This window comes from Anas platyrhynchos, chromosome 16 (genome assembly GCF_047663525.1).
Source record: "Anas platyrhynchos isolate ZD024472 breed Pekin duck chromosome 16, IASCAAS_PekinDuck_T2T, whole genome shotgun sequence".
NCBI classification, from domain to species: domain Eukaryota; kingdom Metazoa; phylum Chordata; class Aves; order Anseriformes; family Anatidae; genus Anas; species Anas platyrhynchos.
The window spans coordinates 1,232,176-1,252,874 of record NC_092602.1 but is presented as its reverse complement, the minus strand read 5'-3'; the positions used below and the strand labels follow the sequence as shown (position 1 = coordinate 1,252,874).

The 20,699-nt window shown below is 55.0% G+C and overlaps 3 protein-coding genes across 8 annotated transcripts in view; all 3 read left to right on the top strand.

Moving 5' to 3' along the window:
* Positions 1 to 6,275, top strand: part of KIAA1671 (KIAA1671 ortholog) — a 71,462-nt gene extending 65,187 nt beyond the window's left edge. For all 4 annotated transcript variants that reach the window (XM_038187527.2, XM_072024693.1, XM_072024692.1 and 1 more), the window contains 5 exons: positions 710 to 884; positions 2,258 to 2,385; positions 2,764 to 2,897; positions 3,068 to 3,151; positions 3,685 to 6,275. In XM_038187527.2, coding sequence (XP_038043455.2) covers positions 710 to 884; positions 2,258 to 2,385; positions 2,764 to 2,897; positions 3,068 to 3,146 — 516 coding nt within the window. In that variant the 3' untranslated portion in view covers positions 3,147 to 3,151; positions 3,685 to 6,275. The remainder of the gene's footprint in view (positions 1 to 709; positions 885 to 2,257; positions 2,386 to 2,763; positions 2,898 to 3,067; positions 3,152 to 3,684) is intronic.
* A 2,093-nt stretch (positions 6,276 to 8,368) lies between these two features.
* On the top strand, positions 8,369 to 12,146 carry CRYBB3 (crystallin beta B3). 2 transcript variants are annotated; one of them, XM_038187534.2, is made up of 6 exons: positions 8,369 to 9,526; positions 9,939 to 10,018; positions 11,018 to 11,136; positions 11,244 to 11,376; positions 11,451 to 11,593; positions 11,849 to 12,146. In XM_038187534.2, the coding sequence occupies exons 2-6, from the start codon at positions 9,944 to 9,946 to the stop codon at positions 12,012 to 12,014; spliced, it is 636 nt and encodes a 211-aa protein (XP_038043462.1). In that variant the 5' UTR covers positions 8,369 to 9,526; positions 9,939 to 9,943; the 3' UTR covers positions 12,015 to 12,146. The 2 variants fall into 2 exon arrangements, with proteins under 2 accessions (XP_038043462.1, XP_038043461.2); XM_038187533.2 differs by lacking the exons at positions 8,369 to 9,526; positions 9,939 to 10,018 and adding an exon at positions 10,040 to 10,629.
* A 1,026-nt stretch (positions 12,147 to 13,172) lies between these two features.
* On the top strand, positions 13,173 to 16,956 carry CRYBB2 (crystallin beta B2). Of its 2 annotated transcripts, none has more exons than XM_072024695.1 (6): positions 13,173 to 14,199; positions 14,727 to 14,801; positions 15,288 to 15,406; positions 15,873 to 16,047; positions 16,423 to 16,565; positions 16,648 to 16,956. In XM_072024695.1, exons 2-6 carry the CDS (start codon positions 14,748 to 14,750, stop codon positions 16,814 to 16,816), a joined length of 660 nt encoding a protein of 219 aa, XP_071880796.1. In that variant the 5' UTR covers positions 13,173 to 14,199; positions 14,727 to 14,747; the 3' UTR covers positions 16,817 to 16,956. The 2 variants fall into 2 exon arrangements, with proteins under 2 accessions (XP_071880796.1, XP_038043458.1); XM_038187530.2 differs by having other exon boundaries at positions 13,182 to 14,199; positions 15,873 to 16,005.
* The last annotated feature ends 3,743 nt before the right edge of the window (positions 16,957 to 20,699 follow it).

Here is a 20,699-nt window from a genome sequence, read left to right as displayed (position 1 = left end):
TGACCTGAAATCTCTTAAAAACAAACAGAACGTACCTTCTGAAGAGAAGGAGGCTGAGTGATGTTAGCTGAATGCAGGCACGTCTCTAACAACTTGCCTTTAAGAAACTGAAAAATACAGCTCCTCCTTTTGCTTTGTAAATGTAATTGCATTTCTGTTGTGCACAGAGCTTGTTGAAACGACTGATCACAAACATTTTCTGAATGCTGTGACACTACCTTGTGGTCTGCCTGCTCCTGGTGAGCTGGCTTGAAATTTCTGTGGCTGGCAACCCGCTCAAACAATTAAATCATAGCCCTTCTGCAGCAGAATTTAGTACAGTCGCTCTCTTTCGATGCCAGTCTTCTGATGGGCCTTCAGCAAGGCCTGCATTCATAAAACACTTTAGGAACCAAAATCCTATTTATTGCACTTACTGTTTTATGAATTCATTCAGTGAAACTAATTCATGCGGATTAGACATTCAGTAAAGAGAGATCAAAGAACCAGCATTGCACCCAGTTAGCCACAATGTAGCATATCCTCATCATAAATTCTCTTTAGTATAGTTTTAAATAACTACAATAATAGTAATCAAACAATTATATTTATATATATATATTAAACTGCATGGTTTAATGCTTTAAAGTAGGGGAGGAAGTCATTATGGAGGGACGTGACTTTTATTTCCAGTCTGGTTGAAAATAAGGGGTTTTGTTTCTTTTTATAGCAAACCACTATTCTGGACTCCAGTGCTCTGAAAACCCGTGTGCAGCTCAGCAAGAAGAGGCGCCATCGGGCTCCTCTTTCCCACTCTCTTAGAAGAAGCAGAGGGCTGGAGTTTGAAAATAGATTTTCTTTGACAGAAGAATCAGATAATACCTGGATGTTTAAAGATTCTACAGGTATGGCTTAACTATCTGAAATAATTGTTTGTAATTGGCTTGGCTGTAAGGGTGGGATTTTTTGGAATGATGTAACATACCTGAAGTTGCATCAAGGTCTAACAACAGCTGCTGCTTCCCACCTCTGGGTCATCCCCCGAATCAAGCCTTGGGGTCTGCAGACTGAAGGAAGCCCTGCTAGCCAGAGCTACAAAAGACCAGGATGTAATCTTTAGCTTCTTGCAGCTGATATAAGTTTGTCCATGGAGAAAATTCGGAGTTCAGAAACTGTTATGGTTGGATGCATTCTCTGACCTGTTGTTTATATCTAAACCTGCATGATTTTGATAAGAGCAATTGTAATTTGTCATGTTCTGTGGATATCTCAGAAATGTTCTTTCTTTCTGGCATCTTTAAGTACTACAGGACTAAAGAAGCCTAGCCGAGGAAAAAATCACCTCCTGTGAATCCATTCTATTAAAAGCGCCTCCCTCATGGCCTGTCCTATTATTTAGGATGCAATGAAGAAATGCATCAGGCATTGAAAATCCTTGCTTATGGAAGTGATTGGGAGGTTCAGTTCACGCACTCAGATCCATGACTTTTAATACCTGTAGCGCTTTGGTGCTATGGTGATACACGCTGCAGATATTCTTTGATATTTCCCTGACCAAAGAAATATTTTGTGTCTTGTGGCCTGTCCTTTTGAAAGGCTGGAGATGTTTTTGTAACTGTGGGGTCCTGTTAAAAAAAGTCAGTTTTGTGACCTGCCACTTCTGCTTTCCCTTAAAGCCTATGAATATATGGAAGAACGTGTGGTCAAACCGATGTCTCCTGTAGCCTCCTAATCAGTGGAAATGCTGTTAGAGATGTGCAAGTTGCTTTGGTGCAGATCTAACAGATCTAAAATATTCTGAAGACGTAACCTTGATATGTGCTGCACAGGAAGTTGGAATATAATTATCAACTAAAGGGCCTGGTACATATAAAGGCAACAGTGCCACTGCATGTCTGCTGCATGCAGACCGAGCTCAGACCAAAGCCCTGCTTTGGGCAGGGGGTAGGACGGATAACTTTCAGCTGTCTCTTCCAGTCTAAGTTGATCTCACATTCTGTGATCAACTGAGATGTTCAGAAGCAGCAACATTTGTTAGCTCAGAAGTACCTTCTTCTGCTCCCTCCTGTCTGCCAGCAAGAAACCTTTCTCTTGCTGAGTATTTAGTGTTTGTTGCACTGATCTCTGTCAGAGTGTTGAACCCATTTCTATGGTGTACTGATATTACTCTTAATAAGTTTTTGAATAGAGGCAGAGGTCTAGAACAAGATAGAGTTGAAAAGCTTGCTGACTAATTTTTTCCCTCTCTGTTTTTTTTTTTTTTTTAACAATTGATTAGAAGAGAAGAAAACTATGCAACAGGAAGATTCTGATGAGGAAGAAAAGACACAGCGTACTGGGAGATTGTCTTCTGTACCCTCTCAGAGACTTCCCATATTTCCGGGAATGGACCCTTCTGTTCTCAAGGTGAGCAAAGGCAGAACACGTCAGATCAGGCTCACTGTTTCAGTAGCTGCAGATGCTCTCTAAGAATAGCAGTAGGAATGCTGCTGAAGATGACCGTGGAGCTTGGTGTGTGTGTGTGTGTGTGTGTGGTATCTTTCTCACTTTTGTACTTCCTTGCTCTTTAACTGTTGGATAGAAATTTTAAGTGATTTGGAAAAATAAATAGCTTTGCAGTAGTAAACATGCATTCAAAACTGCATAGATTTATAGGGAATCCCTTCACCACTTTCAGGCATGGATATTTTTGTTCTTATAAATCTGAGTGATTTGTTTTGCATTGCAAAGAAAGTCTGAATGCTGCCTTAAATAAAAAGGACACTTATTCTTCTTATTTTTCAGGCCCAACTGCGAAAAAGACACGAGTCAGAGAGTCCTGGTGAAATAGGTTCTGCTCAGCCGTTCAAATCCCCTAAATCACAGCTTGGAACTCCTGGTAGCAGAATACTGCCCTCCAGTGTAGAGAAGGAGGACAGGTGAGAGACTTTCATGAGCCAGAAAGATGCTAATGCTTCGGTGGAAGAGAAATAATGCAAGCAGGCTTCCTGAGGCCTTAGAGAAAATTGTGTATTTTTTGTTTGTGTGTTTGTTTCTGTGATGAGTTTTCATAATGAGAGAGTAAGGAGAGTGTTTTTGTATATTTTAGGTCAGAAGAAAAATCTCCTCAGTGGCTGAAGGAGCTGAAATCAAAGAAGAGACAGAGCCATTATGAGAATCAGGTTTGAAAAAGGTACCTTCTGACATGGAAAGAGGGGCTTTGCTGAATGAAAGCATGTAATGATTAAAAGAAAAGTAGAAAATGTTTCCTTAATGTGTTGCTGTGACAACTCTGTAAGCACAAATATTAAAGCAGACTCTTACTATGAAATGTGCATCCAGGAATGTAAAGCAAATCTGTGCTGAGGCAGAGCAGTGTTCCTAGAAGGTAAATGCACAGGTGATTTCATTTTCATGGATTCTCTGCAGGCAATTTTATTTTAACAACCCTCAGTCTGTGCTGCCATTTCTTAGTGCTTACATCAAACAAGAACGAGCCTGTCATGGAATAAGTGAGGCCTGTACACATTTTGAAGTCTTTGGAGTATGCTGTTTTGGCAGCATTCTGGACAGTTCTTGGACATCTAGTGTGTCAGAAGGGAAAAGACCAAATTGCAATACACATTTGTTGGGGCTTTCTTGTTTCAAATACTGAGAAGCGTCTGACTGCTTTCTTGACCATCTCATACAGTTACTTCAGTAGTTTGTGTCTTTCTTTCTTTGCAGATAGTGATTCTAACTAGAAGAAGATAAAGAAGTTTAACAGAAGCCTTAACTCATCTGAACTTAAAATTCACGTCATGTTGCTGCTGTTTGCTTCCTGCCTCAACTGCTATGTGCATGGTGCCTTCCTGTTTTGTGGAGAAAGCTGCTTAATATTCATAGTCAAATACAAAGCTGTATCTTTTCAGGTATGGAAGGATAGTCACTTTAGACCTACCTGGAAGAAGAACCTGTGGTTCATAGTTAGCACTTCAGAAAGTCTTGGAAGATTGTAATATTTGATCTAGGAGTGCTGTGCACTGGAGAAGTCCCCCTCATTGTTGAACAGAGACTCCATTTCTACCTGTATGTTCAGCAACTCAAAAGTATGACTTTTGGTAGATGTGTTAGGTGTAAGGCTGGGCTTTGTGTTTGTTTATGAAAATAACAATTTTAATCAGATTTATCTTTTTTGTGAAAATATAGTAAGCTCCTATTTAGAATGAAATTTGTGGAAGGTGAGAGTGAAAGAACAAATTATGTTTACTGCCATACTGAAAAAGGAGACTTGATTATTTTTTGTAAAATGTATTTTTGATTGGCTTATATTTACATGTGATCTGCTGATCTAGCAGATCGATATAATTTTTAGATGAACAAATTGTTAATTTTTGTCACTCTTGAAGTGGTATATTCTGTGTTTTGTCAGCATGTGGAATAATTGCTTCATTGGAATGTCTTTCCTAAAAGGATCAAGCAATAATGTCAACCAGTTCTCTTTAAAAATATATATATATATATATATAAAATGTAAATACTGTTTTTTATAACAAAAAGGAAGGGAAGAGGGAGGATGTTCTACTCATATCAGGGTTCCAGTTAATTGTTGAATGTCACTTTAATAGCAGTTTGGATAGTCCCACTTCATATTTTTATTCGTTAACCTGTAAATACCAGTTTTAAGTTTTTATTTTTATGCTGATTTTGTGGGATAACCTAAATGTGATCTTCAGTTTCTCAGATTTACTTTTCTTCTTTTGATAAGACCGATGTCCCGATAGCTGTATAGGTAGTCTCATGCATAACACGAGTGTTATGAGTATCACTAATATCTCAAACACGTTAACATCTTTGAATACAGATTCTGGAATATCAACCGAGATTTCCATTTAAGACACACTTTATTCTTTCCCCCAAATAAGTGCTCTTTTCACTAAACCTGTAAAAATGTAGCCCCGGACGGGAGGTTATTCTCTCGTGTCAGTGTTCTCACGACGCAGCGGGGAATGGTGAGCTAAGAAGTGAGCTCTGCTCTGCTCTGCTCCTCTGTGCTCCCCTCCGGGCCCTCCTGCAGCCGCTCCCTGCTTCCTCAGCCCTGCTGGCGGGTCCTCTAATGACTACAGATAAAGCACCAGCACTTGAACTCTTTGTCCTTTTTCTTACGATCAGCTTTTCAGAAAGCTGGATTCATGTGGGGTTGCCACAACGGTGTGCATCTGCTAGCCAGAGTGGCATGCCTGGTCTGCTGTCTATCGAGCCTGTCGCTGCCAAAACCATGTGCCAATTCTTCCCGCGGAGGAGACGCAGATGAGGTGATTTTTAGTCCCAGTCTGCTCGCAGGAAATAACAGCAGTGTGTCAAGAGGCGAGTCCCATATGCACATCTCTCTCCCAGATTCGGTTTCAGTCGCAGCTCCCTGTACTTCATGGAGATGAAATAAGGATGATTCTCTTATGTAAAAAAAAAAATTTACTTGCTGCTTTGCCCTATTTCATATCAGAGCTGTTGCCACCATTGCAATTTTACATCCTCTTCTGCTACCAACTAAGAAATTGCCCCCCAAGATTTCTGCCCAGTGTTTCATTCCATGTGGCTTTAGCCCTGGACCATGGGAGATGGACTTCGCTTTGAGTGCAGTCAACCAGACTGCAAAAGAGCTTCTCGTAGCTAAATTTTTAAAAGTTGCACATATTTTCTTGCCTTCCCTGAAAAGGCAAATCTTTACGATGAGCTTTGCACACGTCTTTTGGGATTTTTTAAGGCAGCATTCAAGGCGTACCACCAGGTCTATCACAGCTCTGAGCAGCAGCCTCTGGTGTGTGAGAGAAGAGAAGAACGATGCTTTCCTCTTGTTATGCAGATGAAGTGGGGCTTACTTTAAAAAGTATCTAGAAATCAGGTAAATTTCCCCTGCTTACAAGAATATTTACACAGGCTTAAGTGCAGAATTCAGCAAGCTGGCAGTGTTGCGTTACCAGTAGTTGGAGGATTTCCTGTTTCTTGGTCTGATAAATGAAGGCCAGGAGTTCTTGAACTGCAGTATTTGCTCTGTGTATGAGGAAACTGAGGGGATTAATGCTAGGTGTCCACAAAGCCCTTTGAATGTGTTTGCATTTCCACATCTGCTTGGACAATGCACTGAAACTTACTGTATTTAGTAGTTTAACCTACTACTGAGAAATGTTTAATGCTTAAATGTCTAATTAAAAAGCAACTTTAGAATGTTGAATGGGAAAGTGTTTTTTCTGCTTTATCGTTTCTTTATGTTGTATAAAGATCAAATATCTACTTTATTCTTTTCGGGTTCTCACTGTGTAATAAAAGATTTATGAACATGTTACTACTCCATAAATGATAGAACATACTGTAATACACGTTATGCACCTTATTTTAATCCTAAGTAATGCTTGTTGAATTTCTTGCACTTGTACTTCCTGCCACCTACTGTTTGCTGATCATATGAAGTGGGACGAGCCCGCAGCTGCAGCAGGTTGTTCAGGTATGCTTTTTTTAATTAGAAGAACCTGCCTTGGAGCGGGTGCCAGCTCTTGTCCTGAGTGTCTGAGTACCAATAAACACAAGAGCCCGGCACTCCCAGTGGAAGGCAGTGCCCTCGTCCCTTCCTTTGCAGCTGGTAGGTTTTTTTTCTGCTTCCTTAAAGAGCTGCATCAGTAGCGTATGCATCACTTTAAAAAACGAAAGCACGTGGTTTGTGGAATTCAGAAATACTTTTTCTGATTGCAGTTTCTTCTTACTAGTAGCAGAAACCCTTCCTCCGTTTTAGTCATCGCTTTGGGATTTTCACAGCCTTTCTATTCCTTTTTATTGGAACCCCCATTGTGGATTTTTTTTTCCACTTTTCTGTTTGAAAAGTCACATTTTAAAAGTCAACATAGTTTTGAGTCCTGTTCAAAGTTTTGCTGCTTTGGTTTTACTTCCTGCAGAGAAAGGTGCAATCTCTCAGCTCCTCAGCCTTTGAAGTCTGAAACCTTTCTGTAACGTGGCTCTGTCAGAATTAAGGCTCCCATCTGGTTGCTTGCACAGAAGTTTGCTTTGCTCCATTACTTGTAGCTATCACTGACAAACTGTTAAATGAGCTACTTGTAAAATCTGGATGTGCAAACAGCTGATCAGCCATTTCATCTGGAGCAGCCATGTATAACCTTAAGTATTTGTGAAAAAATCCGGAAATAATGCCTCCTGTCTTAGGTGTTAACTGAGGCCATGGCTTGATGTCAAGGCGTTACATGGAGACCTGACACACCAAAATACCTTAGTGAGATCAGGGCTGTTCTAAGTCAAATAGTTACAAACACAATGCTTTTAAAACCTGTGCCCCAATAAAAGGAACTTACCTCTCTATTCCTTACCCTGGAAAGCATCCGTGGCTGCTCCTACGGTATTGTGGCCCTTTCTACTGCTTGTAGAAAGCAAGTGTGCTCCATGCATGTGGTGGGGTGAAGAGTTTGATGATTTACTGCAGATATCAAACTCAGACAGTACAATGCCCCTTTCTTGGGGGGCGGCTCATTTCGCTGGAGGATGGGGTGTGTAGGATGGGGTGTGTGAGACGCGTCCACACCAATGTCCTGCTCTGCGCCCTGCATCTGCTCAAGTACGTGCTGGGAAGGAAAAGCGAATGTGAACCCTCATGTGGGTGATGGGAAAAGAGGGGGGGTGGCATTTTAGGGAGGACGGGGCTTTTGTGGCAGAAACAAGGCTCCACGGAGCTTTAGCGTGGATTTGGGGACCTGGTGCTCGGAGGCTCCTTCCCTGGGGCCACCAAGTCCGGGAGCCTCTGGTCCAGCCTGGGTCTGCCTCGTGCTGGTGCAAGCGGGGCCGTGTGGGTGGGTGTCCCTGTAGGGGGGGGGCTGGAGAAGGCTCCTGGGGGTCAGCAGGCAACCTCTCAGCTCCACGTTTTCTCAAAAATACCACCTGCAATAACTGCTGACTTGACTGGTGGGATTTGGAAGAGGAGGAGAGGTGAGGTCTAATGGTTCATGGATTTTCTTTTTCCGTATTAAACGTGAAGACCGTATTGAGCCTGTTTTTAAAGGAGCTATTGTACAGATAATTTTTTTCTATGTCCCACGTAGCCTTATAGCAGATGTAAATAAGGGTCACACAGTAAATATATTGTGCTATAAAAATATTTTGTACAACATAATTTCCGAAGTAATAAAAGTTATTCTGTCTGTTGTGTATTGCATGGTGCAATTAGTATTTTCTAACAATGCACTGTAAGGATTTCTCAAAGGGACTTAAAAGCAAAAGGAAACAGGTCTGTTGGGAAGAAAAATCAATGAGATCCCGTGTCCCTTCTGTCCCTTTTGCGACTGCCTCATCCCTGTGCAAGCTCCGAGCGTCTGGGTAAGGGAGAGCCGTGGGCACTGCAGAGCCCAGTGTGCAGGGGGACGCTGGTGAGGAGAGCTGCGTGTTTGTCATCTGCTGAAACAGTTCTGTTTGGTGAAAGAGACAAATCGACACCTTCCACTCCCTCCTTTGAGTCCTCCTGTATAGAAGTCGGTTTATTTTTCACAGCCAGGAGGTTTTGCGTTCAAAGACAAAAATGAGAAAAAAAAAATGGTAAAACCAAACTGCATTCAGCTGCTGTCCGTGGGCACAAGGGGGTTCCATAAATGTCTCAAATGTGCGGGCGCGATGCAGGAATTGCAGCAGAGTGCCTGGTTTGGGGCGGGCCCCCCTGGGCAAGGCTGCAGAGGGGCAGCGGGACAGGCTCCAGGCTGGCCGATCTGGCCAAGCAGGGCTGTAGCTTTTTGGCAATTTCATTAAAAGCTTCGCGTCCAGCTCTTCATTTCAAAAGGCCCACTGAAAGCAGGTCAGAGGTTGATAACCCCAATGCTGGGATTCCACCTGGATCTCGATGAGCCCTGGGGCAGGGCACCCCGCAGCCACCGGCTCAGTGGTCTCCAGTTTTTCAGCGCTGCTGGAGGTGGAACAAAGCCTGGAGCGTGGGGCCGCAGCGCAGGCTCCTCAGCTTGGCATTTGCTCGTTTTTCCCATCTCTGATCGTGCTTTGCCTGTGCAGATGAATCCATCCACGTACGAGGCCCCAGAGCCCCGTTCACCTCCCCGAGCTCAGGGGCAGGAGGCTCAGCGGGGCGCAGCGAGGGAGAGGGGACGCGGTGGCGATGCTGCTGCTGGGTCAGGGCTTGCACTGGGCACCAGCACAGCCCCGTTGTGCTCCAGCCCAAACAAATATTTTGCCTTTTTTTTTTTTTTTGGCTTTGCGCTGCGCCTGTTTCTAGGCTAAACCCTCCCCTTTACTGCTGATGGGAGAGTTTTCCAGAGAAGCTGGCAAGAAGCAGCGTGAACGTGCTGATGCGAGTTTCCACGTTAATCTGCTGCAGATCGAGCGGCGCATTTCTAAGGGACAGCCGGGAGAAATCCGAACAACGCTTCCATGGTGCGCCGCGAGCCCACGCTATTGAGATGAAATCCCATGGACGCAATCGGGTGGACGCGGCTGCTGCATCAGCGTCCGGGCAAAGTGCTGCCCTGTCCAGCCGCAGCGCATAAATAGCGAGGCTGCCGCCTGCCACCAGCGCAGGAGCTCTCCGGGAGAGGTAGCGACCTGCTCGTGGGACTGGATGGGGATTTAGGGGGGCACCGGTGCCTCCAGTGTGTGGTGGCGAAATCAGCCAAATCCCTGCTGGAAACAGGCCAGGCTTTTAGACATGAGCTCAATGAGCACCTGGGGTGGGAGCAGGATCCCTGCTCACCTGGAGCGTGGCTGGGGCCAGCCCAGGATGCTCTGGCCCCGCACAGCAGCACCGGGTGCAGGGGGGAGAGGATGGCAAACGCAGGAGTGCTTCTGCCCTGCAAAGTGCTGGAGTCTGCAGCTGCCCCGCTCAGCACAGGCTGCATTATTTTTTGTTACCTGTTCTTCATCCTCTTTTCTAAGCACTGTCTGGTTTAACGACTCACGCCTCGCATAAAGCCGGTGCCGCGCTGACCTCCTACCATTCGCTTTTCCAGGCACGATGACCGAGCAGCAAAGTTCCCCCGAGCAGATGGCGACTGGGGAGGGTGCTGGCGAGTACGGTGGCACCTACAAGGTACGGGGTGGTGACCGAGCGCGGGCTGGCTCCGCTCGGTGCCGCCGCTCACCCCGCAGCGCCGCGGGAGCCGAAGTCTCGCCCGTGCCAAAGCGCTGCGCTGCGGGCTGGGGAAGCAAGCGGCCTCCTAACGCAGCAGGGTGGCGATGCCACTGCTGGGACAAACGCGTCCACACGCTTTTTGGGGCTGCCTTACAGCTGCCTGCAGGAGGAGACGCCTCCTCGTGCGTTTGTGGCTTCCCAGCGATTCCGCGCAGCGCCTCGCTCCAGGAGATGGAGCACTGTCACGGCTGGTGGTGCGAGCAGCAGTGTCCTTCCCCGGGTGTTTTTTTTTCTGGTTGCAATTCTCACGCCCATGGGTTCGCGGAAGGCTGGGCTGGGTCTGTGAGAAGCTGTGGTCCAGCATCCGCACCGCTGCCGTGCCGCAGGTTGGCAGGGCCGGGCTGTGCCGCCGAGCCCCACAGCTCAAAGGGCGGCCTGAGAAACCGCTGGGGAAGCCATCCTAGGCTCAGGGGTTTCCAGCCATGGCCCCATTGGGGCTTGAGATGAAAATACCAAAAAATGAGCTGGGTTCCCAGGGCCGGAGCAGGCCACAGGCGGCGATAGGATCGGTGAGAGCCTGAGGAGGAAGCGACGTGCTGCAAACCCAGCCCCGGGGCAGGAAACCGCAGCTGAGTGGCCCCGGAGCCCTGCTGTGGGCACAAACCCTCGGTGCCTGCGGGGCTGCCGGGGAGCTGGGCTCCAGCCTGGCATGGCTGAAACACAGCAAGCACCCTCAGCTGGGGCCTGGCTGCCAAGCATCGCCCACGAGCACGAGAGGAGCGATGTCCCTGCACCGAGTCCCCAGCAAGGGGACGTGGTGCTGAGACCCCCAGCGCCTCGGTGCAGGGCCAGCTGAGAGCCTGGCTTTGCCATGCACGCATTTGCCATGGGTGTGCGGTCCTGCAGCGGTGCAGGATGTGTCCCTCCCCGGCTGCTGCCATCTCTGCCCCCTCCCAGGTCACCATCTACGAGCTGGAGAACTTCCAGGGCAGGAGGTGCGAGCTGACGGAGGAGCTCCCGAACGTGGCTGAGAAGGAGCTGGAGAAGGTTGGCTCCATCCAGGTGGAGTCCGGCCCGTAAGTCGGGGAGGCGGAGGCCGGAGCAGCCCCAGGGCCGGGGGTCCCCACCTCGTGCTGGGGCGCTGTCCCCGTGCAGGGGTGGCCGTGACCCCCTCGTCCCGCAGGTGGCTGGGCTTCGAGCGCCAAGCCTTCGCCGGGGAGCAGTTTGTGCTGGAGAAGGGGGACTACCCGCGCTGGGACTCCTGGTCCAACAGCCACAGCAGCGACAGCCTGATGTCCATCCGCCCCCTCCAGATCGTGAGTAGGGGCGGTGATGGGGTCTGCAGGGCTTGGGGGGGTCCCAGGGCAGCCCCTCACAGCGTGTCCCCCAGGACAGCCCCGAGCACAAGATCCACCTCTTTGAGAACGTGGGCTACACCGGGCGGAAGATGGAGATCGTGGACGACGACGTCCCCAGCCTCTGGGCCCACGGCTTCCAGGACCGCGTGGCCAGCGTCAGGGCCCTGAACGGGACGTAAGGACCGCGGCACCGGGGGGTCCACGGGCGGCTGGGGGGGTGCTCGGTGCAGGTGCTGCAGCAGGATGGGGGCAGCACCCTCCACCCTGCCATCATCCCCCGGTCTGGGGACTGGGGCAGCGTCCCTGGGGCTGAATGAAGGCTCCTGGCCCTGGTCTGGGGCTCTGTAGAAGCAGCAGAGCCAGGGCATGGGGGGGTGGGGGACCTTCCCCACCCCAATGGTGCCACTGAGCGCTGCCCCGTGTCCCGCAGGTGGGTGGGCTACGAGTACCCGGGGTACCGGGGCCGCCAGCACGTCTTCGAGAAGGGCGAGTACCGGCACTGGAACGAGTGGGACGCCAACCAGCCCCTGATCCAGTCCGTGCGCCGCGTGCGGGACCAGCAGTGGCACCAGCGGGGCTGCTTCGAGAACAGCTGAGGAGCCCCCCCCCAAGCCCTGCGCCCCCAGCACCGCCCGGCACGCCGGGGGCAGGCTGACGTGTGCTGCAGCCGGCACCGTGACCTTGGTGTTTATTTTGTGCAAAAACCTCAATAAAGCTCTGAGCTGGAGGCTGCTGGGAGCCTGCCTGGTGGAGGCTGGATGCGGGGTGGGGGGGTGTGTGTGCGGTATTTTGAGCCCTCTGCTCCAGCGGGGCGAGGAGGGGGCCGTGGCAGTGCCCAGCCTCTGTGCACAAAGCGGGAGTGTGCAAAGTGCGAGCGCTCGGCGTTGCGTAAAGGCTGCTGCCTTCCAAAACCAACAGCCCCCGGTGCCGCGGGTCGGGGTGCGGGGTGCGGGGTGTGCAGGGCAGCACGGAGCCGGCCCCGCGCCAGGGGCAGCCGCAGCGCCCCGAACCCGTCCTCGGGCTTGCCAAGGGCTGCTGCTGGGATTTTTTTTTTCTCCCCTTCTCCAAACATCTCCCTGGGCCGTGGGAGTGCTGCTCGTGTGCTTTGGGCACAGGGCGAAGCAGGCTCGCCTCCAAACGAGGGGCACGGCGGGGTCTGGGGGTCCTGGGGCGCACCAGGGATGGGATCGCCCGTCCCTGGATGGTGCCAGGCCCCCACACACCCCTGAGGGTGGCTTGTCCTGCAGGCAGGGCTGAGCCCTGCACCCTGCACAGTCCCTAACCCCGCCTGGGGCTGCTCCAGCACCTCGCACCCACCACTTGCAGCATTTCACACGTGGCCCCAGCGCAGTCCCCGGGGTGCCAGCAGGGAGCCGGGCACGGCACGGCCTCGAGCAGCCTCGGCTGTGGGGGCACACGTGGCCCCCCAAGGCCAGCCTTGAACAGTTGGGGCTCTACCAGGGGCACCCCCAGCTTCCCCCCATGCTGGTCCCAGTTGGCTGGGATGGGGCTGCCATGGGCTGGGCCAGGCAGTGGGGCAGAGCCTCGGGGCAGTCCCTGCCATGAACCCTGGCATTTGGGAATGGGGTGGGAGCCTCAGCCTGAGCTTTGTCCCTGGGTCTGTGTCCCCCCCTGGATGGGGCTGGGAGACGGGCACCTTCTGGGGCCGTTGGCAGGGACAGGGACAGGAGGTGGGCTCGAGGCTGCCCAAGCTCCCTCCAAGCTTGGAAGGGAAGCACAGGGGCTGCTGTGGGGCTGGGGGCGGTGGTGGACGTGAGGCTGCGCAGCCCCTGGGCCCCAAGGATGGAGCAGGGTCCTGCAGCAGGGCTGGCAAATGTGGTGGGCACTCGGTCACAAAGCAGACCTCCCAAAAAGAGGCTGTTGTGTGAAGCAACTTCTTGCAGAGCTGCACTTTTACTGCAGCATCTGCAGCTCGGTGTGGGAGCCCCAGCCCTGCTGCGCGTGGCTGGGGCTCCCGGAGCACCCACGGTGGCCGCAGACTGCGGGGACCGACCCCTGCGTGATGCTGCCCTAATGCTGTGTGACACCTGCTGCGGTGACAAGGGAAGGCCCCCTCCTTGGGGGTGGCTGTAGGCACTGCATGGGGGGCCCAAAAAGGGCAGGGGACTAATGGAAGGGGTCCCCAATACCTGGCACTGGTGCTGTGCCCCCAGGGTCCCGCTGCTGCCCTGCTCCCCTGTTCCCTCCTGTTGTGCCCCCACACCCAGGGACCCCGCAGGACCCCAGCGCTGTGCCGGGGGCTCTCCCTGGCTGGGGAGGCGCAGCCAGGCAGGGCCAGGTGTTTTGGGGCTGTTTGGGAGCTCCGGGCAGTTTTATTGTGCAAGGAAAGAGCCGACCTCAGCAGATTTCGGTGCTTCCAGCGCCGGGGCAGCGCCGGCCGGTTGGAGGGATCAAGTCCCTGGCTCCAAAACTCCTGAAGCGGGGCTGGCGGGGGCTTTGTTTGCAAGGGCCGGGCTGGGTCTTGGCATGCATTCGGCTGATGCAGGCAAACTCCAAATCTCCTTGCCAACAAACCCAACAAAGCGGGCGACTCGAATGTGAAAGCTAATGAAATAACTCCGCGACTTGGGGTTTGGGGAGACAATGACCGCGGCGCGTCAGCTGACCCCGGTTTTCATTGGGTTTAATCCTGCATTCCCGCTTTGAATCGTGCTCTGACCGTGCTGTAAATAGCCCGGGCACCGCTCTCCTGCGGCGCAGTATAAATTGCCCCTCTCGGTCCCAGCCCTTCACTGGCTCAAGCGGGTACTGGTACAACTGGTAAGAACTCTCTCTCTTTATGTCCTCGCCTTTTTGTTTTTGTTTTTGTTTCCACCCCGGCCTGCAGCAGCTCGGAGCTGGGATGCCTCGGCTGTAGCTCACTGAGTAGGAACAGAGGGAAAAGCCTCACAAGCAGCAGTTGGGATGCTCTGAGAGCATCCCGGGACCACCCCAAGCTCACTCGTGCCCTCGCTCCGGGCTGAGCCCCTCCGCAGCCCCACCGCAGGTGGCTCTGTGCTGGGACTGTCACCGGGACCCCTCCATGGGGCACGGGGGGGCTCTGTCCTGTGAACAGCTCGGAGCAGGGACCTGGCCCATGCAAAGCCAGGCTGGGGCTTGGGGCTGCTGCAGCACCCAGGGAGATGTGCGGGGGCCTGGGGCTGCGCTGCTCTGTCCTCTGTGCCCCTCGGTGTGGTTCAGCAGCAGCAGGTACGGGGTGCAGGCATGGGGCATGGACCCAGGGCCATGGGCTCCGTGCCAGGAGTATCCTCGGTGGCAGTTTTAATTCCTGAGCTCTCCTCTCACAGAAGCAGACGGCCCGGCTGAGGATGGCTTCCGAACACCAGATGCCAGCCTCCAAGCAGCAGCCAGCCAGCTCCAAGGTCAGTGCGCAGCGGGGCCGGGGCCGCCTCAGCCTCACCGAGCACCCAAATCACCCCCTGGCTGTGCCCCCCGGGCCCCCTCTGCTGCTGCAGCCACCCGGGGGCTTCCCTGGAAGGGATCGGCTCCCAGCCCAGCCTTGGTGCAGACACAACGCCTTTCCCTCCCTGCGCCCCACTGAGCCGTGAAATCCGCGCTGAGCTGGCAGCGCTTGGCTCATGGGGCTGCACGGATGCACCCACCACGGCTTGGCCCCATTTGTGCTGTGGGGTCTGTGGGGTCTGTGTCCCAGCCGTGCCATGATGCCCAGGCGAGAGCCAGGGCTGCTCGGCACGGGGTCAGTGCAGGCATCCCTCTGCAAGAGGCACCGGCAGCCCTTGGGAGTGGGAGATGCTGGGGTGGTGCTCGCGGGCTGTAGAAGTGCTGGAAGTTTTGGGATGCAGCTCAGGGTGTTGCTGTGCCCTGCTCACAGCCCCGCTCTCCTGCAGATTGCCATCTTCGAGCAGGAGAACTTCCAGGGCCGCTGCCATGAGCTCAACGGCGCCTGCCCCAACCTGAAGGATGCCGGCGTGGACAAAGTGGGCTCCATCCTCGTGCACTCCGGACCGTACGTCTTGGCGTGGGGAGGGTCCTGGGGAACCCCCCCACTGCTGGCACCCCGTGGGTTCCCCACGGCTGGTGCTGAGGGGTCAGGGCACGAGGTTTTGGGGTCCCCGTGGTGCTGAGCCCCAGCACCCAGCCCATCCCACCCGGGGCTGTGTCGTGGTGCTGGGGAGGGCAGCGAGCGGCCTCCAGGATTTCTGTCCCTGGGGTGAATCCTGCGCTGCTGCCAGCCCCTGCTCGCTGGGAGGGGAGCTGGGGGGGGCTTGGACACTGATTGTGGCATCGCCCACCCTTTGCCTGCCTTCCTCTCCTGAGCAGGGCCAGGCAGGGATGGTGCCCGTGGCTCGGTGCCGCCTTTCCCCCCCATGTGTGCTCTCGGAGAGGGGTCGGGCGGCCACCGTGTCGGGGCACCCCTGCTGTGGGAAGGGGGGGGCTGCCCTGCCTGAAGCTCGTCCTCTGCTCTCTCGCAGCTGGGTGGGCTACGAGCAGGCCAGCTGCAAGGGGGAGCAGTTTGTGTTTGAGAAGGGGGAGTACCCCCGCTGGGACTCCTGGACCAACAGCCGGAGAAGCGACAGCATCACCTCCCTGAGACCCATCAAAGTGGTGAGAGCACCCAGACAGCCACTACCCACCCGCCAGACCAAGGTCTGCAGCCACAACTCTTCCCCCGCCTTCCCCCGGGCCCCCAGCCCCGCGGGCGGAGGAGGACCCCTCCCGTGCACCCTGCCCCAGCTCCATGGGGACCCAGGGGAGCCCCCGGGGGGGGTCGGTGGGAGCACGGGGATGGGGAGCAGTGGCCCAGGAGCTCAGGACGTCTGCTGGTAAGTCCAGGAGTGCCCTTGGGGGGTGCCGGGTCTCTGAGCTGGGGGGACACAGAGCGGGAGGACACATCAGGGGGAGGCCCGGCGCGCGGTGCTGCTCCCCTGCCTCGGTTTCCCCGCAGCCCCCGGGGCTTTGCCCCCCCGGCCAGCCCCAGGAGCAGTGGGCGCTGACCCCAGGCCTCTGCTCGCCCCGCTGCAGGACAGCCAGGAGCACAAAATCGTGCTGTACGAGAACCCCAGCTTCACCGGCAAGAAGATCGAAATCATCGACGACGACGTGCCCAGCTTCCACGCGCACGGCTACCAGGAGAAGGTCTCGTCCGTGCGGGTGCAGAGCGGCACGTGAGTACGGGGCCGTGGGAGGGGGTCCTGAGCCCACCTCGCCCCCTGGACGGCCGTGACCCCCTCCATGCTTGCCTTGCAGGTGGGTGGGCTACCAGTACCCCGGCTACAGGGGCTACCAGTACCTGTTTGAGAAGGGGGACTACAAAGACAGCTCAGAGTTCGGCGCCCAGCACCCCCAGATCCAGTCGGTCAGGCGCATCCGGGACATGCAGTGGCACCAGCGCGGCGCCTACCACCCCTCCAACTAAACCCCCCGGCCCCCCCGGGAGCAGGGAGCCCAGCAGGCTCCCCTCGCCCGCCGCTGCCCCCACGGCCTCGCCTCCCTCCTCCCTCCGTGTGAGCCACGCTGCCGCCAACGCAACCGAATAAAGCTTGGAGTTTCAAAGTCCCCGGTCTGCTCCCTTCCTTCCCGGCGGGGCTCAGCCCACCCCAACCTCCAGCACCCATCGGGGAGGGGGTGGGCATCGCCGTCCCGCACCCAAGTGCCCCTCACCAGCGGCATCGTGGTGCTCGCAGCCAGCACTGATAAATCCCAAAACTGCTGCACTGCGAGGGAGGTGTGCAGTGGGTTTGGGCAGCGGGGATGGAGATGTCTGCGCCCCCACAGCCTGGGCACCGGGGGTCTGGACACTGCGCCTGTGGGGGGCATGGCTGGGGGGGTGCGCAGCAAAGGTGTCCCCAGAGGGCCTGGTGTTGGGACAGACACCTTGGAGCTTAATAAAGCAATTATTAAGCACTGTCAGTGCTCGACAGCATTGCTTAATAGCTGCTCCAACCAGCAACAATGCTTTAATTTAGCATTAATAATGCTAAATAATGCTTTAATTATTTGCACTCTACGTTGAGCAAATGAAGCTGTCAAGTGACGGCTCCAGCAGGGGAAGGTTCTGCTCCTGGCTGAGCCGTGTGAGGGTCTGGGGGCTGCAGCACGGCTCCGGGGGGCTTTGTGGGGCTGGTGCTGAGCTGCTGCTGCCCCGCTCCCTCCCTGCAGGATGTGGCCAGCGGCAGCCGCTGCGGGGCTGTGCTGTGTTTTGTGCCTGTGCAGGGCTGGCACCCAAAGGTGGGCACCCCTGGGGTTTGGTGGTGGGATGGGGGCACCCTGGTTGCCCCTGCCCCAGCTCCTGCTGCACCCCTTTGCCATGCACCCAGAGAGCAGAGAGGTTCTGGGTTTGTTGGCTGGGGTATTCTGGCACAGATGCCAACCAAATGAGGACCTGTGGGGAGATTTGGATACACGCTCCCCCCGTCCGTATCCCCCACCTCAGCTCCCACGCACGAGGGCCCCCATGGGTGGATTTTAGCCCCGCGAATCCTCCGTGTTGCAGAGCCTCTCGCTCCGAGTGACTGCGCCCCGCATCAATCCCCGGTTTTGGCAAAGCCCAGCGCAGCGGGGCGATATTCTGAATTAATCATTCGCCAAATGCTGCTCCGAAATGTCAGCCCTTCTGCGAGTCGTGCCTTGGCAGCGCTTCGCCGCATCGGCTCAATGGAGCCGGCTTCCTGTGAAAATCTGTGCCTCTTCCTCGGAGGGAAAAATCCCAAACGCTCCCAGACCTGAACGTTTCTGCCTGAGAAAAGCTGTGAAAAAATGGGGTTTTAATGAGGGTAGTGACACCCGCCTGTCTGCTGCTGCTGAGGGGAGGCTGCCTCGCCTTGGCATTTGGGTTTGAGCTGGCAGTGGCAAACCGCAGCTCCTGGGGGGGAAGTGGCACCGCGCGAGGCAGGGGACGCGCGGGGACCCGCGGTTGTTGTCCCTGGGTTCACAGCAGCCACGTGGCTGGGGCCTTGAGACGGGCACGAGGAGGGGCAGGGGGTCTCGGGGGAGAAGCGACAAAAGCAGAAGGGGAAAATGTGAATGAGCTCAGAGGAGGTTCACCCTTGACTTGTCAGGGGAATTTCCCTCGCCGGCAGCTGGCTGCGCTCAGGTGGGCGCCTTGGGGTGACTCAGACACAATTGGGCTCCGCTGAGGTCAGGTTTTCCACTGGCCCCCTCTCTCACACCCCCCATGGCAGAAACAGAAGTTTCACACAGCCCACCCCAGGCTGCCCCTGGACCACTGCTCATGGTGAGCACTGCACCTCCCCTAGCCCAGCTGGGGGGGGAGATGGGTCCAAGCACCCCGGGGCGTCAGGAGCCACCCCAGGTGCCAATGGCACAGGGACTTGTGCTGGACTTGTCCCCTCTGGTGACTGGCCCCAAGGTTTTGTGGCCTGAGCCAGAGGTGGGAGGACATGGAGCAGCCAGGGTGTGAGCAGGACCAGCCCCCCAGCCGGGTGCTCTGCTCCTTCGGGGTGGGCTGCACCCCGCTTGCTGCAGAGCTGCAGCAGCGCATCGGAGCTGGCGGTTCCCGCGGGGGCTCACGTAGGAGGAGATGTGTTTTCCTGGCTGAGTGCAACGCGCTGAGCAAGTGGTTCTGGTATTTTGCAGTTGCTCCTGTTCTGACTCACCGTTGCTTGTCGGTAACCCCGGCCCCATCACCTGTGTTTGCTAAAAAACGTCGCATCCCATCGCGGCCTGGCCTGCTGGGAGAGGGGCCATGCAGGGAGCAGAGTGCCCCGTCCCCTACTCCCTGTGGGGCCAGCAGCCGGGCAGTTTCACGGGGCCAGGCACCAGGGCACGCTGCTGGCAGGTCTCTGGTCCTCCTCACCCGAGGTTTGCTTTTCAGCTGCTTGCAGCTTTCCCAGAAATTTGGATCCAGAGCGCGGAACTCGGGGTGGGAGGAGGCCGTGTGGGCTGTGCCGTCCGGCCCCGTCTTCCCCCGGGATGCTTCCTCCCCCTGCTCCTTCCTCTGTTCCTGCTGGTGTCACCGTAGAAATGCCAGGCCCGGGGGGAGCAGAGCTGCGGCCGGAGGCTGCGTGGTTCGGAGAGACCAAGGCGCAGGAGCCGCCGATTGGTGCTTGGAGCCCGGCTGAGGTGGGGAGCGTGTGCTGCCTTTGAAGGCTGAGGGCAATTTGTCTTTGCAGCAGGCTCCCTCGGCTTCTGGTGGGCTTGGCACCACGGGAACCCCCGCTGCTGAGCTGAGCATCTCTCCGAAACATCTGCTCCAGAGCAGCACGAGGCACCGCGAGGGAGATGGGGCCTGGGGTGTGCGGATGGCAGGCGCTGCCCTCCCCGTGCCGCTGCCAGCGCTGGATGCATTGGGCAGGACTGCAGCACCACAGCTTTCCTTTATTTTAACTGAACTTTATCAAAAAGCCCCCTTTTATGAGATCACCCCCGTCCCATCCTGGTGAGGGGGTGCCTCCGTCCCCTCCCGTGCTGTCCCCTGCGCCCGCTCCCCGCCCGCTGCCCACCCGCGCGGCGGCCGCCGGAGAACAACAGGCGCTTGTCAGCGGCGCTGCCTGGTGATATTTCAGCGGTCCCACGGCTCTCCCTGCTAGTGGGTGGTTTTGCTGCCATGCCAATAGACTGGAGCTAAAGCTGTTCTCCAGGCTGTCAAACTCATTTTTTTTTCTTTTTTTTTTTTTTTTTTCCACCAGGCGAATAGCAGGGGGGACTGCAAACCCACTGCCGCCCCCGGGAGCTGGCTCCCTCTCCATCAGACGGACATTTCCTCCGGCTCCTGTGGTTGCTGAAGCACGTTTGGTGTTTTGGGGAGCTCTCTGCAGTGGTGCCGTGGGGAGGCAGTGGCCCCACCACCCCAAACCCCAAAAGACGGGGCAGAGCCTGGTGCACCAAAGCGACCTGGGCTGCACCCTCATGGGGGGCACCGTCCCCTCGCTTGTTCCCTGTTTTCTTTTCCTTTTCCACCCGAGATCAGCCATTGTCTGTCCCTGAGATGTGCATTCATGCGGGATCTCATCCGAGGCAGGGCTGCCTGTTGGTGAGGAGGCAAGTGCAACGAGGAGCGACGTGGAACCGCCAGCGTGCCGGCACTGCCTTTCCTTTGCCTTCCCATTGTCTTTGGCGGCGGCTGCGCGCGGCTCCCCCCGTGCCCATTGTGCTGAGGCGCTGGGAGACGTGCCAAGGGCAGGGAAATAATTGGCGACAAACCAAGAGTCTCGGAAATATGAAATGTTTGTTCTCCATCATAGCGGGGTGAATTTTATCTTGTCTGCAGCCTGGGTGCTTTGGGCATTCGGCGCGCCTTGCCAACTTGTAGGGGTGTACTGCGGGTTTCACAGATTTTT

Bases quoted from the DNA above. Each gene is read 5' to 3' on its own strand.
- CRYBB3 (XM_038187533.2), top strand. From the start codon at position 10,543: ATGGCCCCATTGGGGCTTGAGATGAAAATACCAAAAAATGAGCTGGGT. The intron at 11,137-11,243 runs GTAAGTCGGGGA...CTCGTCCCGCAG, and splicing joins ATCCAGGTGGAGTCCGGCCC to GTGGCTGGGCTTCGAGCGCC. The intron at 11,594-11,848 runs GTAAGGACCGCG...CGTGTCCCGCAG, and splicing joins GTCAGGGCCCTGAACGGGAC to GTGGGTGGGCTACGAGTACC.
- CRYBB2 (XM_072024695.1), top strand. From the start codon at position 14,748: ATGGCTTCCGAACACCAGATGCCAGCCTCCAAGCAGCAGCCAGCCAGC. The intron at 16,048-16,422 runs GTCTGCAGCCAC...GCCCCGCTGCAG, and splicing joins TACCCACCCGCCAGACCAAG to GACAGCCAGGAGCACAAAAT. The intron at 16,566-16,647 runs GTGAGTACGGGG...CTTGCCTTGCAG, and splicing joins GTGCGGGTGCAGAGCGGCAC to GTGGGTGGGCTACCAGTACC.